This window comes from Salmo salar, chromosome ssa13 (genome assembly GCF_905237065.1).
Source record: "Salmo salar chromosome ssa13, Ssal_v3.1, whole genome shotgun sequence".
Classification (NCBI taxonomy): domain Eukaryota; kingdom Metazoa; phylum Chordata; class Actinopteri; order Salmoniformes; family Salmonidae; genus Salmo; species Salmo salar.
Window position 1 is genome coordinate 12,733,197 of NC_059454.1, and position 16,807 is coordinate 12,750,003.

Genomic DNA, 16,807 nt, shown 5'->3' on the forward strand with positions numbered 1-16,807 from the left:
CTGCATTACAATGTCACGCACGCACGCACGCATGCACACACACACACACACACACACACACACACACACACACACACACACACACACACACAAACACTAAGTTTCCCAAGTCTCCCCCAAATCTCCCAAGGCTCCCCACAAATCCTAAAAAGTAATCTAAATTGAGGTAAATGGGTGGAGTGGCTAGGGCACCTGCTAAAATACCTACTAGGTTGCTGAGGCAAATCAAATGCTCTTCGTCCATTTGCCCCATAACAGGACGTGTGGTCAAATCCAATTCAGTAAAAACAACCCACTGGCTGAAAAAGGGAGACATAGAGTAGGTAGGTGTAGGAGAGGGAGGTGGGTTGTGGGTAGGTAGGTAGGTAGGTGTAGGAGAGGGAGCTAGGTTGTGGGTAGGTGGGTAGGTGTAGGAGAGGGAGCTGGGTTGTGGGTAGGTAGGTGTAGGAGAGGGAGCTGGGTTGTGGGTAGGTAGGTAGGTGTAGGAGAGGGAGCTGGGTTGTGGGTAGGTAGGTAGGTGTAGGAGAGGGAGCTGGGTTGTGGGTAGGTAGGTGTAGGAGAGGGAGCTGGGTTGTGGGTAGGTAGGTGTAGGAGAGGGAGCTGGGTTGTGGGTAGGTAGGTAGGTGTATGAGAGGGAGCTGGGTTGTGGGTAGGTAGGTAGGTGTAGGAGAGGGAGCTGGGTTGTGGGTAGGTAGGTGAGTAGGAGAGGGAGCTGGCTTGTGGGTAGGTAGGTGTAGGAGAGGGACCTGGGTTGTGGGTAGGTAGGTAGGTAGTGTAGGAGAGGGAGCTGGGTTGTGGGTAGGTAGGTGTAGGAGAGGGAGCTGGGTTGTGGGTAGGTAGGTGTAGGAGAGGGAGCTGGGTTGTGGGTAGGTAGGTAGGTGTAGGGAGGCAGGGTAGGCAGGGTAGGGTAGGTGGGTAGGTAGGTAGGTAGGTAGGTGTAGGTAGGCAGGCAGGTAGGTAGGTAGGTAGGTGTAGGAGAGGGAGCTGGGTTGTGGGTAGGTAGGTGTAGGAGAGGGAGCTGGGTTGTGGGTAGGTAGGTGTAGGAGAGGGATCTGGGTTGTGGGTAGGTAGGTAGGTGTAGGAGAGGGAGCTAGGTTGTGGGTAGGTAGGTAGGTGTAGGAGAGGGAGCTGGGTTGTGGGTAGGTAGGTAGGTAGGTAGGTGTAGGAGAGGGAGCTGGGTTGTGGGTAGGTAGGTAGGTGTAGGAGAGGGAGCTGGGTTGTGGGTAGATAGGTAGGTGTAGGAGAGGGAGCTGGGTTGTGGGTAGGTAGGTGTAGGAGAGGGTGCTGGGTTGTGTGTAGGTAGGTAGGTGTAGGAGAGGGAGCTGGGTTGTGGGTAGGTATGTGTAGGAGAGGGAGCTGGGTTGTAGGTAGGTAGGTGTAGGAGAGGGAGCTGGGTTGTGGGTAGGTAGGTGTAGGAGAGGGAGCTGGGTTGTGGGTAGGTAGGTGTAGGAGAGGGAGCTGGGTTGTGGGTAGGTAGGTGTAGGAGAGGGAGCTGGGTTGTGGGTAGGTAGGTAGGTGTAGGAGAGGGAGCTGGGTTGTGGGTAGGTATGTGTAGGAGAGGGAGCTGGGTTGTAGGTAGGTAGGTGTAGGAGAGGGAGCTGGGTTGTGGGTAGGTAGGTGTAGGAGAGGGAGCTGGGTTGTGGGTAGGTAGGTGTAGGAGAGGGAGCTGGGTTGTAGGTAGGTAGGTGTAGGAGAGGGAGCTGGGTTGTGGGTAGGTCTAGGAGAGGGAGCTTGGTTGTTTGGTAGGTAGGTGTAGGAGAGGGAGCTGGGTTGTGGGTAGGTAGGTAGGTGTAGGAGAGGGAGCTGGGTTGTGGGTAGGTAGGTGTAGGAGAGGGAGCTGGGTTGTGGGTAGGTAGGTGTAGGAGAGGGAGATGGGTTGTGGGTAGGTAGGTAGGTGTAGGAGAGGGAGCTGGGTTGTGGGTAGGTAGGTGTAGGAGAGGGAGCTGGGTTGTGGGTAGGTAGGTAGGTAGGTAGGTAGGTAGGTAGGTAGGTAGGTAGGTAGGTAGGTAGGTAGGTAGGTAGGTAGGTAGGTAGGTAGGTAGGTGTAGGAGAGGGAGCTGGGTTGTGGGTAGGTAGGTGTAGGAGAGGGAGCTGGGTTGTGGGTAGGTTGGTTAGGTGTAGGAGAGGGAGCTGGGTTGTGGGTAGGTAGGTGTAGGAGAGGGAGCAAGGTTGTTTGGTAGGTAGGTGTAGGAGAGGGAGCTGGGTTGTGGGTAGGTAGGTGTAGGAGAGGGAGCTGGGTTGTGGGTAGGTAGGTGTAGGGGAGGGAGCTTGGTTGTTTGGTAGGTAGGTAGGTGTAGGAGAGGGAGCTGGGTTGTGGGTAGGTAGGTAGGTGTAGGAGAGGGAGCTGGGTTGTGGGTAGGTAGGTGTAGGAGAGGGAGCTGGTTTGTGGGTAGGTAGGTAGGTGTAGGAGAGGGAGCTGGGTTGTGGGTAGGTAGGTGTAGGAGAGGGAGCTGGGTTGTGGGTAGGTAGGTGTAGGAGAGGGAGCTGGGTTGTGGGTAGGTAGGTAGGTGTAGGAGAGGGAGCTGGGTTGTGGGTAGGTAGGTGTAGGAGAGGGAGCTGGGTTGTGGGTAGGTTGGTTAGGTGTAGGAGAGGGAGCTGGGTTGTGGGTAGGTAGGTGTAGGAGAGGGAGCTAGGTTGTTTGGTAGGTAGGTGTAGGAGAGGGAGCTGGGTTGTGGGTAGGTAGGTGTAGGAGAGGGAGCTGGGTTGTGGGTAGGTAGGTGTAGGGGAGGGAGCTTGGTTGTTTGGTAGGTAGGTAGGTGTAGGAGAGGGAGCTGGGTTGTGGGTAGGTAGGTAGGTGTAGGAGAGGGAGCTGGGTTGTGGGTAGTTAGGTGTAGGAGAGGGAGCTGGGTTGTGGGTAGGTAGGTGTAGGAGAGGGAGCTGGGTTGTGGGTAGGTAGGTAGGTGAAGGAGAGGGAGCTGGGTTGTGGGTAGGTAGGTGTAGGAGAGGGAGCTGGGTTGTGGGTAGATAGGTAGGTAGGTACGTGTAGAAGAGGGAGCTGTGTTGTGGGTAGGTAGGTAGGTGTAGGAGAGGGAGCTGGGTTGTGGGTAGGTAGGTTTCGGAGAGGGAGCTGGGTTGTGGGTAGGTAGGTAGGTGTAGGTGTAGGAGAGGGAGCTGGGTTGTGGGTAGGTAGGTAGGTCTAGGAGAGGGAGCTGGGTTGTAGGTAGGTAGGTGTAGGAGAGGGAGCTGGGTTGTGGGTAGGTAGGTGTAGGAGAGGGAGCTGGGTTGTTTGGTAGGTAGGTAGGTGTAGGAGAGGGAGCTGGGTTGTGGGTAGGTAGGTAGGTGTAGGAGAGGGAGCTGGGTTGTGGGTAGGTAGGTGTAGGAGAGGGAGCTGGGTTGTGGGTAGGTAGGTGTAGGAGAGGGAGCTGGGTTGTGGGTAGGTAGGTGTAGGAGAGGGAGCTGGGTTGTTTGGTAGGTAGGTAGGTGTAGGAGAGGGAGCTGGGTTGTGGGTAGGTAGGTGTAGGAGAGGGAGCTGGGTTGTGGGTAGGTAGGTGTAGGAGAGGGAGCTGGGTTGTGGGTAGGTAGGTAGGTGTAGGAGAGGGAGCTGGGTTGTAGGTAGGTAGGTGTAGGAGAGGGAGCTGGGTTGTGGGTAGGTAGGTAGGTGTAGGAGAGGGAGCTGGGTTGTGGGTAGGTAGGTAGGTGTAGGAGAGGGAGCTGGGTTGTGGGTAGGTATGTGTAGGAGAGGGAGCTGGGTTGTGGGTAGGTAGGTAGGTGTAGGAGAGGGAGCTGGGTTGTGGGTAGGTAGGTGTAGGAGAGGGAGCTGGGTTGTGGGTAGGTAGGTAGGTGTAGGAGAGGGAGCTGGGTTGTTTGGTAGGTAGGTAGGTGTAGGAGAGGGAGCTGGGTTGTGGGTAGGTAGGTGTAGGAGAGGGAGCTGGTTGTGGGTAGGTAGGTGTAGGAGAGGGAGCTGGGTTGTGGGTAGGTAGGTGTAGGAGAGGGAGCTGGGTTGTTTGGTAGGTAGGTAGGTGTAGGAGAGGGAGCTGGGTTGTGGGTAGGTAGGTGTAGGAGAGGGAGCTGGTTTGTGGGTAGGTAGGTAGGTGTAGGAGAGGGAGCTGGGTTGTGGGTAGGTAGGTGTAGGAGAGGGAGCTGGGTTGTGGGTAGGTAGGTGTAGGAGAGGGAGCTGGGTTGTGGGTAGGTAGGTAGGTGTAGTAGAGGGAGCTGGGTTGTAGGTAGGTAGGTGTAGGAGAGGGAGCTGGGTTGTGGGTAGGTAGGTAGGTGAAGGAGAGGGAGCTGGGTTGTGGGTAGGTAGGTGTAGGAGAGGGAGCTGGGTTGTGGGTAGATAGGTAGGTAGGTAGGTGTAGAAGAGGGAGCTGGGTTGTGGGTAGGTAGGTAGGTGTAGGAGAGGGAGCTGGGTTGTGGGTAGGTAGGTTTCGGAGAGGGAGCTGGGTTGTGGGTAGGTAGGTAGGTGTAGGTGTAGGAGAGGGAGCTGGGTTGTGGGTAGGTAGGTAGGTCTAGGAGAGGGAGCTGGGTTGTAGGTAGGTAGGTGTAGGAGAGGGAGCTGGGTTGTGGGTAGGTAGGTGTAGGAGAGGGAGCTGGGTTGTTTGGTAGGTAGGTAGGTGTAGGAGAGGGAGCTGGGTTGTGGGTAGGTAGGTGTAGGAGAGGGAGCTGGGTTGTGGGTAGGTAGGTGTAGGAGAGGGAGCTGGGTTGTGGGTAGGTAGGTGTAGGAGAGGGAGCTGGGTTGTGGGTAGGTAGGTGTAGGAGAGGGAGCTGGGTTGTTTGGTAGGTAGATAGGTGTAGGAGAGGGAGCTGGGTTGTGGGTAGGTAGGTGTAGGAGAGGGAGCTGGGTTGTGGGTAGGTAGGTGTAGGAGAGGGAGCTGGGTTGTGGATAGGTAGGTAGGTGTAGGAGAGGGAGCTGGGTTGTAGGTAGGTAGGTGTAGGAGAGGGAGCTGGGTTGTGGGTAGGTAGGTAGGTGTAGGAGAGGTAGCTGGGTTGTGGGTAGGTAGGTAGGTGTAGGAGAGGGAGCTGGGTTGTGGGTAGGTAGGTGTAGGAGAGGGAGCTGGGTTGTGGGTAGGTAGGTAGGTGTAGGAGAGGGAGCTGGGTTGTGGGTAGGTAGGTGTAGGAGAGGGAGCTGGGTTGTGGGTAGGTAGGTGTAGGAGAGGGAGCTGGGTTGTGGGTAGGTAGGTGTAGGAGAGGGAGCTGGGTTGTGGGTAGGTAGGTAGGTGTAGGAGAGGGAGCTGGGTTGTAGGTAGGTAGGTGTAGGAGAGGCAGCTGGGTTGTGGGTCGGTAGGTGTAGGAGAGGGAGCTGGGTTGTGGGTAGGTAGGTAGGTGTAGGAGAGGGAGCTGGGTTGTGGGTAGGTAGGTGTAGGAGAGGGAGCTGGGTTGTGGGTAGGTAGGTGTAGGAGAGGGAGCTGGGTTGTGGGTAGGTAGGTGTAGGAGAGGGAGCTGGGTTGTGGGTAGGTAGGTAGGTGTAGGAGAGGGAGCTGGGTTGTGGGTAGGTAGGTGTAGGAGAGGGAGCTGGGTTGTGGGTAGGTAGGTAGGTGTAGGAGAGGGAGCTGGGTTGTGGGTAGGTAGGTAGGTGTAGGAGAGGGAGCTGGGTTGTGGGTAGGTAGGTGTAGGAGAGGGAGCTGGGTTGTGGGTAGGTAGGTGTAGGAGAGGCAGCTGGGTTGTGGGTAGGTAGGTAGGTGTAGGAGAGGGAGCTGGGTTGTGGGTAGGTAGGTGTAGGAGAGGGAGCTGGGTTGTGGGTAGGTAGGTAGGTGTAGGAGAGGGAGCTGGGTTGTGGGTAGGTAGGTGTAGGAGTGGGAGCTGGGTTGTGGGTAGGTCGGTGTAGGAGAGGGAGCTGGGTTGTGGGTAGGTAGGTAGGTGTAGTAGAGGGAGCTGGGTTGTGGGTAGGTAGGTGTAGGAGAGGGAGCTGGGTTGTGGGTAGGTAGGTGTAGGAGAGGGAGCTGGGTTGTGGGTAGGTAGGTGTAGGAGAGGGAGCTGGGTTGTGGGTAGGTAGGTAGGTGTAGGAGAGGGAGCTGGGTTGTGGGTAGGTAGGTGTAGGAGAGGGAGCTGGGTTGTGGGTAGGTAGGTAGGTGTAGGAGAGGGAGCTGGGTTGTGGGTAGGTAGGTAGGTAGGTGTAGGAGAGGGAGCTGGGTTGTGGGTAGGTAGGTAGGTAGGTGTAGGAGAGGGAGCTGGGTTGTGGGTAGGTAGGTAGATGTAGGAGAGGGAGCTGGGTTGTGGGTAGGTAGGTAGGTGTAGGAGAGGGAGCTGGGTTGTGGGTAGGTAGGTAGGTGTAGGAGAGGGAGCTGGGTTGTGGGTAGGTAGGTAGGTAGGAGGGTAGGTGGTAGGTAGGCAGGTAGGTAGGTGGGTAGGTAGGTGGGTAGGTAGGTAGGTGTAGGAGAGGGAGCTGGGTTGTGGGTAGGTAGGTAGATGTAGGAGAGGGAGCTGGGTTGTAGGTAGGTAGGTGTAGGAGAGGGAGCTGGGTTCTGGGTAGGTAGGTGTAGGAGAGGGAGCTGGGTTCTGGGTAGGTAGGTAGGTGTAGGAGAGGGAGCTGGGTTGTGGGTAGGTAGGTAGGTGTAGGAGAGGGAGCTGGGTTGTGGGTTGGTAGGTGTAGGAGAGGGAGCTGGGTTGTGGGTAGGTAGGTGTAGGAGAGGGAGCTGGGTTGTGGGTAGGTAGGTGTAGGAGAGGGAGCTGGGTTGTGGGTAGGTAGGTAGGTGTAGGAGAGGGAGCTGGGTTGTGGGTAGGTAGGTAGGTAGGTGTAGGAGAGGGAGCTGGGTTGTGGGTAGGTAGGTGTAGGAGAGGGAGCTGGGTTGTGGGTAGGTCGGTGTAGAAGAGGGAGCTGGGTTGTGGGTAGGTAGGTAGGTGTAGGAGAGGGAGCTGGGTTGTGGGTAGGTAGGTGTAGGAGAGGGAGCTGGGTTGTGGGTAGGTAGGTGTAGGAGAGGGAGCTGGGTTGTGGGTAGGTAGGTGTAGGAGAGGGAGCTGGGTTGTGGGTAGGTAGGTAGGTGTAGGAGAGGGAGCTGGGTTGTGGGTAGGTAGGTGTAGGAGAGGGAGCTGGGTTGTGGGTAGGTAGGTAGGTGTAGGAGAGGGAGCTGGGTTGTGGGTAGGTAGGTAGGTTGGTGTATGAGAGGGAGCTGGGTTGTGGGTAGGTAGGTTGGTAGGTGTAGGAGAGGGAGCTGGGTTGTGGGTAGGTAGGTAGATGTAGGAGAGGGAGCTGGGTTGTGGGTAGGTAGGTAGATGTAGGAGAGGGAGCTGGGTTGTGGGTAGGTAGGTAGGTGTAGGAGAGGGAGCTGGGTTGTGGGTAGGTAGGTAGGTAGGTAGGTAGGTAGGTAGGTAGGTAGGTAGGTAGGTAGGTAGGTAGGTAGGTAGGTAGGTAGGTGTAGGAGAGGGAGCTGGGTTGTGGGTAGGTAGGTAGGTGTAGGAGAGGGAGCTGGGTTGTAGGTAGGTAGGTGTAGGAGAGGGAGCTGGGTTGTGGGTAGGTAGGTGTAGGAGAGGGAGCTGGGTTCTGGGTAGGTAGGTAGGTGTAGGAGAGGGAGCTGGGTTGTGGGTAGGTAGGTAGGTGTAGGAGAGGGAGCTGGGTTGTGGGTTGGTAGGTGTAGGAGAGGGAGCTGGGTTGTGGGTAGGTAGGTGTAGGAGAGGGAGCTGGGTTGTGGGTAGGTAGGTAGGTGTAGGAGAGGGAGCTGGGTTGTGGGTAGGTAGGTAGGTGTAGGAGAGGGAGCTGGGTTGTGGGTAGGTAGGTAGGTGTAGGAGAGGGAGCTGGGTTGTGGGTAGGTAGGTGTAGGAGAGGGAGCTGGGTTGTGGGTAGGTAGGTAGGTGTCGGAGAGGGAGCTGGGTTGTGGGTAGGTAGGTGTAGGAGAGGGAGCTGGGTTGTGGGTAGGTAGGTGTAGGAGAGGGAGCTGGGTTGTAGGTAGGTAGGTGTAGGAGAGGGAGCTGGGTTGTGGGTAGGTAGGTGTAGGAGAGGGTTCTGGGTTGTGGGTAGGTAGGTAGGTGTAGGAGAGGGAGCTGGGTTGTGGGTAGGTAGGTGTAGGAGAGGGAGCTGGGTTGTAGGTAGGTAGGTGTAGGAGAGGGAGCTAGGTTGTGGGTAGGTAGGTGTAGGAGAGGGAGCTGGGTTGTGGGTAGGTAGGTGTAGGAGAGGGAGCTGGGTTGTGGGTAGGTAGGTGTAGGAGAGGGAGCTGGGTTGTGGGTAGGTAGGTGTAGGAGAGGGAGCTGGGTTGTGGGTAGGTAGGTGTAGGAGAGGGAGCTGGGTTGTGGGTAGGTAGGTGTAGGAGAGGGAGCTGGGTTGTGGGTAGGTAGGTGTAGGAGAGGGAGCTGGGTTGTGGGTATGTAGGTGTAGGAGAGGGAGCTCGGTTGTGGGTAGGTAGGTGTAGGAGAGGGAGCTGGGTTGTGGGTAGGTAGGTAGATGTAGGAGAGGGAGCTGGGTTGTGGGTAGGTAGGTGTAGGAGAGGGAGCTGGGTTGTGGGTAAGTAGGTAGGTGTAGGAGAGGGAGCTGTGTTGTGGGTAGGTAGGTGTAGGAGAGGTAGCTGGGTTGTGGGTAGGTAGGTAGGTGTAGGAGAGGGAGCTGGGTTGTGGGTAGGTAGGTAGGTGTAGGAGAGGGAGCTGGATTGTGGGTAGGTAGATGTAGGAGAGGGAGCTGGGTTGTGTGTAGGTGGGTGTAGGAGAGGGAGCTGGGTTGTGGGTAGGTAGATGTAGGAGGGGGAGCTGGGTTGTGGGTAGGTAGGTAGGTGTAGGAGAGGGAGCTGGGTTGTGGGTAGAAAGGTGTAGGAGAGGGAGCTGGGTTGTGGGTAGGTGTAGAAGAGGGAGCTTGGTTGTGGGTATGTTGGTAGGTGTAGGAGAGGGAGCTGCGTTGTGGGTAGGTAGGTAGGTGTAGGAGAGGGAGCTTGGTTGTGGGTAGGTAGGTAGGTGTAGGAGAGGGAGCTTGGTTGTGGGTAGGAAGGCAGGTGTAGGAGAGGGAGCTGGGTTGTGGGTAGGTAGGTAGGTGTAGGAGAGGGAGCTGGGTTGTGGGTAGGTAGGTAGGTGTAGGAGAGGGAGCTGGGTTGTGGGTAGGTAGGTGTAGGAGAGGGAGCTGGGTTGTGGGTTGATAAGCAGGTGACTAAGCATTGTTTAGCATTGCTAGAAATCAAAGACGCGACAGGAAGCTTTGTGCGCCAAGCGAAGGAGCGTTTTTTTGCGCACGGCGCCACGCTGGAGCATGTTCCTGTGAAGATTAAAAAGGAGCGGGTCTGAGCAGCGCTCTGATTGCTTTGAAAAGAGGACTCAGATCCGACACTTTCTTCTCCCCAGAAATTATGAGAACAATAGCAACCCCCCGTCCATATCATCTGCAGCTCAGTGAGGGTCTCCATGGAAACCAGAACAACTTAGCAGCGGCTGGTAATGTCTAATGACAGGGATTCTGAGGCTAAAGGAGAGAAAACTTACTTTGACTGACCCTCTGAAATATTTGAGGAGGGGCGGACTGGGACCAGATATCGGCCCTGGTATTTCTAACACACTGGCCCATTTTTTTTTCTTTAGGCCCCCATTATTATCCAGATAATGATACGTTTTGCGCAAGAAACCCAAGTTAGACAGACCCACTGGGCTAAAAATGGACCAGACCATCTGGCATTTGCCTGAAATGCCAGATGGCCAGTCCGCCCTTGGATATGAGATAAATCAATGTGTGTGGTAGAGGGGGAGTACAGAATGTGTGATTTTTAGAGCTTTGTTTTTTAGTTAAGTTCAAGTTTAAATGTTCTTTTACCCAGTAGATTTCTAGGTGTTTCTTACTGAGTACAGTAAACAGTACTCCCCCAGCCATCTGGATGGATGCAACATACTGCATTATTCCACCTGTTGCTCTGCGACTGAGAGGTAGATCACAGGACTACCCCAGACAGACAGACAGACAGACAGACAGACAGACAGACAGACAGACAGACAGACAGACAGACAGACAGACAGACAGACAGACAGACAGACAGACAGACAGACTGACAGCTCCCCTGCTTAAGACAGCTTTCCCCTGGATCCCTTGTCTTAGACAAATGCCTGTCTTATCATTGAGTATATAACCTTACCTTTATTTACAATACCACTTACATGCCTATCGTTACAGTATATGTTTTCAGTTTTAGTGTGTAATTCCGGAAGTGTTTTTGTGTGTGTGTGTGTGTGCTCATGTGTGACAGACTGAAACTGATTGACTGTGTTTCCACATTGCCAAAGGTAGTGTAATTTTGTTAGTTTAGTCATGTTTGACTGACAAACAGACCAGTCAGAGTGATGGAGAAACTGTGAGACCCAGTCACAGTAATGATGTAGCTGTTAGGGGCTCCCTACACACCTACCCTTTTCTGCCCCTCTCTCACGCCCGGCTGTGATTAACACACCTGTGTTCTACCACTCTCTCTTCAATGTTAGCTCAACTGTATAGTCATATATGTCACATTTTCATGTTAAGGAGAGATTACAGTGCAGTCGGGAAAGTATTCAGACCGCTTGACTTTTTCCACATTTTGTTACGTTACAGCCTTATTCTAAAATGGATTAAATAAAAAATGTTCCTCATCAATCTACACACAATACCCCATAATGACAAAGTGAAAACAGGTTTTTAGAAATATTTGCAAATTGATAAAAGATTCAAAACAAAAATGTACTTATTTACTTAAGTATTCAGACCCTTTGCTATGAGACTGGAAATTGAGCTCAGGTGCATCCTCAGGTGCATTCGGACAAATCGGGGGAGAAGGGCCTTGGTCAGGGAGGTGACCAAGAACCCAATGGTTACTCTGACAGAGCTCAAAAGTTCCTCTGTGGAGATGGGAGAACCTTCCAGACTGACAACAAACTCTGCAGCACTCCACCAATCAGACAGAAGCCACTCCTCAGTAAAAGGCAATTGACAGCCCACTTGCAGTTTACCAAAAGGCACCTAAAGGACTCTCAGACCATGAGAAACAAGATTCTCTGGTCTGATGAAAACAAAATTGAACTCTTTGGCCTGAATGCCAAGCGTCACATCTGGAGGAAAGTACAGAGAGACCCTTGATGAAAACCTACTCCAGAGCACTCAGGACCTCAGGCTGGGGCGAAGGTTCACCTTCCAACAGGACAGGACACCGACCCTAAGCACACAGCCAAGACAACGCAGGAGTGGCTTCAGGACAAGTCTCCTGGGCAGGAGTTGCCCAGCCAGAGCCCGGATTTGAACCCGATCGAACATCTCTGGAGAGGCCTGAAAATAGCTGTGCAGCGATGCTCTCCATCCAACCTGACAGAGCTTGAGAGGATCTATCGAGAAGAATGGGAAAAACTCCCCAAATACAGGTGTGCCAAGCTTGTAGCGTCATATTCAAGAATACTCGAGGCTGTAATTGCTGCCAAAGTGCTTCAACAAAGTTCTGAGTAAAGGGTCTGAATACTTATGTAAATGTGTTATTTCCGTGGTATTTTTTTATACATTTGCAAACATTTCTAAAAACCTGTTTGCTTTGTCATTATGGGGTATTGTGGGTAGATTGAGGAGGAAAAAAACAATTTAATGAATTTTAGAATAAGGCTGTAACGTAACAAAATGTGTAAAAAGTCAAGGGGTCTGTATACTTTCCCAATGCACTGTAGCTGTTTTTTTCAGGGAAGATACATCTGTCCTAAATTTAGTAAATCTTGTGCGTATGTGTGTGTCCAGGAAACCAGCCGTCACCCCTGTCGTCAGTGGAGAGCTACAACCTTGTGAAGCGACGTTGGGAGTATGCTGCCCCGATGCCCAGCCCCCGCTGCTGCTGTGCCCCCCTGCAGACCCCCAACATGCTGTTCCTCATCGGGGGTGTGGCCCAGGGGCCCAGCAACGCCGTGGAGGCCCTCTGTCTCAGAGAGACTGTGTGACACACACACATGCACAGAGACACACACTGACATGGCTACTACACACTCTCACAAATACACAGGAAATGACTGTGTCGCTATTCATGCATACACCAGTACAAACACATTATTTGTGTACAGGTGAGGGACACACACTCATACAGACTCATATTGACCTGGACACCTGTTACAAAGGAGTTGTTGAACAAATAACCCCAACAAAAACACCACACACAATACTAATTTGAACATTGAAGCATTTTCAGGATAAAAGCAGGGTACTTTTCTGGAAATGTAAGGAATTTAGGGCCATATCTGTTTCACAACAGCAGTGTCCGGTTGCAGTGGCTTGCTTACACTTTTTTTTAAATCACCTTAAAAAAAGTTGAGAATTTAGGATACAACTTTGGAGTATGTGAGTGTGTGTGTTTTGGTTCCTGTTGTTAACTTGGCGTTATTAAAATCCCAGACTCCTGAATACCACCTCTAGAATTGCCAGCCAATACCTGCACTGTGGCATCAGAGACTCAGAATAGAGCTCTTTGACACTAAGCCACATTTTCCTGAAGCTTAAAGACATGTTTTTGGAGAGAAAAAATAAATCATATTTTACATCAGAGTTTAGCAATGAAACTTCAGAGAATGAAACAATGTAAGAGTTGTTTTTAAAGGGAAAAGCAATAGCTCTTAACAGGAAGTCCTCCTGTACATATACCATGCTTATTCAACCTTTGACCTTTCAAGGAACTAATAGGAAATAGATGGAACACCCAGAAGGGCAGTGGGAGGGGTTTTACAGATTGTATTAGTGGACAGAGGGTGATGGTCACATTTGCTTGACCTCAAAATATATTTTTAGTATGTATTTTATGAGGGTTTTCTTTCCTTGCGTCACCCCTGTAGAACCCCACATTCATTGGATCATGAGTTTTTATTTTATTTAGGATGTCCTCCTAAGCTGGCGCCACTGTCTCCTGGACCGGTTCAGGCTGTGGCTTTGACTCTCTCTGATTACAGCATCTCCTGATTCATGACTGATTATCTTTATCAACGTCTCCTGCTGGGTAGCTCGATGTGCTAAATTACAGGTTGGGTAGGAGGGTTGCAGGAGGTTGGTTAGGAGGGCTGCAGAGGGCTGGTTCGGAGGACTGCAGGAGGCCGGATAGGAGGGATGCCGGGGGCAGTTCGGAGGGTTGCAGGAGATTGGTTAGGAGGACTGGGCCTTGTTAGGAGGACTGCAGGGGTCTGGTTAGGAAGACTGGGCCTTGTAAGGAGGACTGCAGGGGGCTGGTTAGGAGGGCTGCAGGGTTCGTGACACTCAGACCATAATGAAACTCTCAACCATATTCATATTCTAGAGACTATTAAATAGCTTATGGTTTCATTCTAGCGCATAGATGCACTCCCACACTTACACTCCCACAATCACATACATATTTATAGAAAAATGTTGTTGATGATGTCATTGAGATATTCCCTTGGGGAGTGCAGTGTCTTTCTAAACATGCTTTAGTGCCAGTTGATAGATGTATTTCTGGCTACGTGGGAAGTTGTGTTTCTGTACGCTCCAAGGCTCACCACATGGATCTGGCTGGCTGGCAACAGCAATAAAGTGATGGATAGAACGCAAATATATGTATATACGTAACTGGATTCTCATCAGCGGCGATAGAATGCTGTATTCGGTAGCAGTCTGCAGGAGGAACCAGGGTCTCTTCGGCAGAAGCACTCTGGTTTCTAAGCTCTTGAGTACAGTTTAGAAAGAACTTGCACACCCCCAGGAGAGAGAGAGAGAGAGAGAGAGGGAGGGAGAAGGAGAGAGAGAAAATCATTTTTCAGATGTGCTCCTCTGGCGCTGACATGACATATGACTCAACAGCGTAAACTGCAGTTGACTCTAGTTCTGTACTCTAATCCTACTGCTGTTGGCTTCATAAACAGTGTTGTAGATCATTCAGTACATTTACTTTTCCCATTTGCTTTCTTTATAGTAGAGATCCCTTCTAAGCAGTCTATTAGACTCGGGTTTTATATACAACGTGTGTCTCTGCCTTCTCTTCCTGGGATCAAAGATGCTGAATCCACACATCACATATTTCCATACTTACTTGCATTTGATTAATAGAAATCATTTCAGAACTGTGTCTTATTTTTTACCATCAAAGACTCTGTTTTTGTGCGGTTCACTGTGAACACCCGGTGTCGAGGCAACAGTCACTGTGTCACACCCGCAAGTAGCATTACTGTGTAAGTCAGTGAAGTATTGTTGCTTTTCATTTCCAAAATAAATTAGTATTTTAAATAATTTGTATTCTCTCTAAAAATGTCCCTGTTTGCTATATTTTGTATTTTTCCAGTTTGTTGTTTTAGCACCACTGTGCTTCTACAGCTGTCTATTTGCGTTGTGTGGGTTGAGCTGTACAAGGTCATGTTTGTAGTGGTGTTGCCCTGTCATGTTGACACTTGGTCTGTTCTCTCTATGATGCTGTGTTGTGACGTGTTTCCATGGTGCGTAACCAGGGTGATGCTGTTAGCTGATGATCTCTGACTGTATCCTGTGCGTCCTGACTCCTGTCTCAACGAAGGGAGGCTATGCAGTATGTCTGAACATCACAGAGGGGTTCAGTGGGAACGAAAGCTTGTCACAATTTTAATTATTTTTATATCAGGTTTATGTTTGAAGCAAGGAGGCCAGATAAGCTTGCTTTGGTCAAGATACATGTGTACACAAACACACACACACACACTAATGATGTCACAGCTCATCCACATTTGGAGAAGGAGATTCATATACATTGTAGAATATGAGTGAGTAGAGGAACAGCTGTGCCAATACTTAGTCTGTCGCTGATCCTCAACCAATCAAGAGAAATCTGAATCAAGAAGAATCGGCCACTCCCACACTGATCTGTGGTGTGTGGCAACATTCATGTTCTAACTGACAATCAGCAGGAAGTGTTTTATTCCTATAATATGAGGTGAGGTGATCAGCGGGAAGTGTTTTATTCCTATAATATGAGGTGAGGTGATCAGCGGGAAGTGTTTTATTCCTATAATATGAGGTGAGGTGATCAGCGGGAAGTGTTTTATTCCTATAATATGAGGTGAGGTGATCAGCGGGAAGTGTTTTATTCCTATAATATGAGGTGAGGTGATCAGCGGGAAGTGTTTTATTCCTATAATATGAGGTGAGGTGATCAGCGGGAAGTGTTTTATTCCTATAATATGAGGTGAGGTGATCAGCGGGAAGTGTTTTATTCCTATAATATGAGGTGAGGTGATCAGCGGGAAGTGTTTTATTCCTATAATATGAGGTGAGGTGATCATCAGCCCAAACAATGAGTCTGAGCATTTATTGGCAAAAGAGCTTATCTGATTGGTCAAAAAAACAATTGGTTCCAAAAATATCTGAATTGGGCTGCATGTGTAAATGCAGCCCTAGTGAACGGATGAGGAGACAAGTTTATTAGCGGACAATGTGCAGAGGAGAGCTTCAGGCATTTTGACAGAGCTCCGGGTCTGACAGAGAGATGCCTGGATGGATTCCTGTGATTGTGTTCTGATTATGAGCACCGGTCCAGTAAGACATTGTTACAGTAATGTGGTACAGGTACAGTGCCCAGGCTGAGTTGTGACTCTAGTACAGTAAGACATTGTTACAGTAATGTGGTACAGTGCCCAGGCTGAGTTGTGACTCTAGTACAGTAAGACATTGTTACAGTAATGTGGTACAGTGCCCAGGCTGAGTTGTGACTCTAGTACAGTAAGACATTGTTACAGTAATGTGGTACAGTGCCCAGGCTGAGTTGTGACTCTAGTACAGTAAGACATTGTTACAGTAATGTGGTACAGTGCCCAGGCTGAGTTGTGACTCTAGTACAGTAAGACATTGTTACAGTAATGTGGTACAGTGCCCAGGCTGAGTTATGACTCTAGTACAGTAAGACATTGTTACAGTAATGTGGTACAGTGCCCAGGCTGAGTTGTGACTCTAGTACAGTAAGACATTGTTACAGTAATGTGGTACAGTGCCCAGGCTGAGTTGTGACTCTAGTACAGTAAGACATTGTTACAGTAATGTGGTACAGTGCCCAGGCTGAGTTGTGACTCTAGTACAGTAGTTCAGTGCCTATAAATGTGAGGTAGTGCCTCGACCATGACTTCTTTAATAAACTATTTTGACGTGCTGTCTGATTCGATTGAGTGTGTGTGGCATTATTTCTGTCAGTCCTTTTCTCTTTCACATTAACAGCAGGCAGGCAGCAACCAGGGGCCTCGTCTGTGCTGCAGTGTGTATTTCAATGTCTAGTTAGCAGAGGTGTAACGAAATGTGAGAAAAATGTCACCTCGTTCATTATAGATGAGCCAGGCGGTAGAAGGTTTCTGCTCCTGTGGTGAGAATGGAAGTGGTGTGTCTTCACAATATAATGACTTTGAGGTATGACTGCACGGTCCACTGGCTCTTAAAATTAGTTTCTTCATTTTTTACCATTTCACTGTAAATAGTATGTCATCTGCACTGAGTGTCATCATATTCAACAGAACGGTGTGTAGCGTAGAATTCCATGTACCACGGGACAACAAAGACCGGAATATGACAGGAGCTACTTATAAACATAGCTAATGTCCCTGTTTCCAGTTACAAATTTTCAGAATTGTACATCATAATATCAATGAATAAACGTTGTCTTTAATATCATGTCTCTTGGCAGTGAGCTTGATTGGGAGACTTCTATAAAGTCAAGGGCCAATTAGCTGTCTCTGTAGCCAGATTTCTCTCTAGCCCTGAACTCTGAACTGTGGTTTACTGAAAGGCAAAGTGTTCAGGTTCACCAACCAGAACCCAGGGAGAAGCAATGTTTGATGAGCTTGATTCACAAACCCACTGTGTCTATTTGAATATAACCCAGATACATATATTGAAATACATGCTATTCTCTTCTCATCTTGTGGCTTGTCCTGACCTCTATATGTACTCATAGATGTTTCATTCCACAACAAGCGCCTTTATCTAGGAAGATATTGTGCTTCTTTTCCCTTTACCGTTTTC

At 50.6% G+C, this 16,807-nt stretch overlaps 1 protein-coding gene across 2 annotated transcripts in view; it reads left to right on the plus strand.

Annotated features, from left to right (window-relative positions):
* Positions 1–16,458, plus strand: part of klhdc8b (kelch domain containing 8B) — a 178,165-nt gene extending 161,707 nt beyond the window's left edge. The window contains exons 6-7 of one of the 2 annotated variants that reach the window (XR_001319882.2): positions 11,582–15,029; positions 15,072–16,458. Coding sequence is in view for 1 of the 2 variants with exons in the window: in XM_014134525.2 (XP_013990000.2) it covers positions 11,582–11,778 (197 nt within the window). In the remaining variant the exon portion in view is untranslated. Of the gene's footprint in view, positions 1–11,581 lie in introns of both variants that reach the window. The other variant, XM_014134525.2, reaches the window with a different exon arrangement.
* The last annotated feature ends 349 nt before the right edge of the window (positions 16,459–16,807 follow it).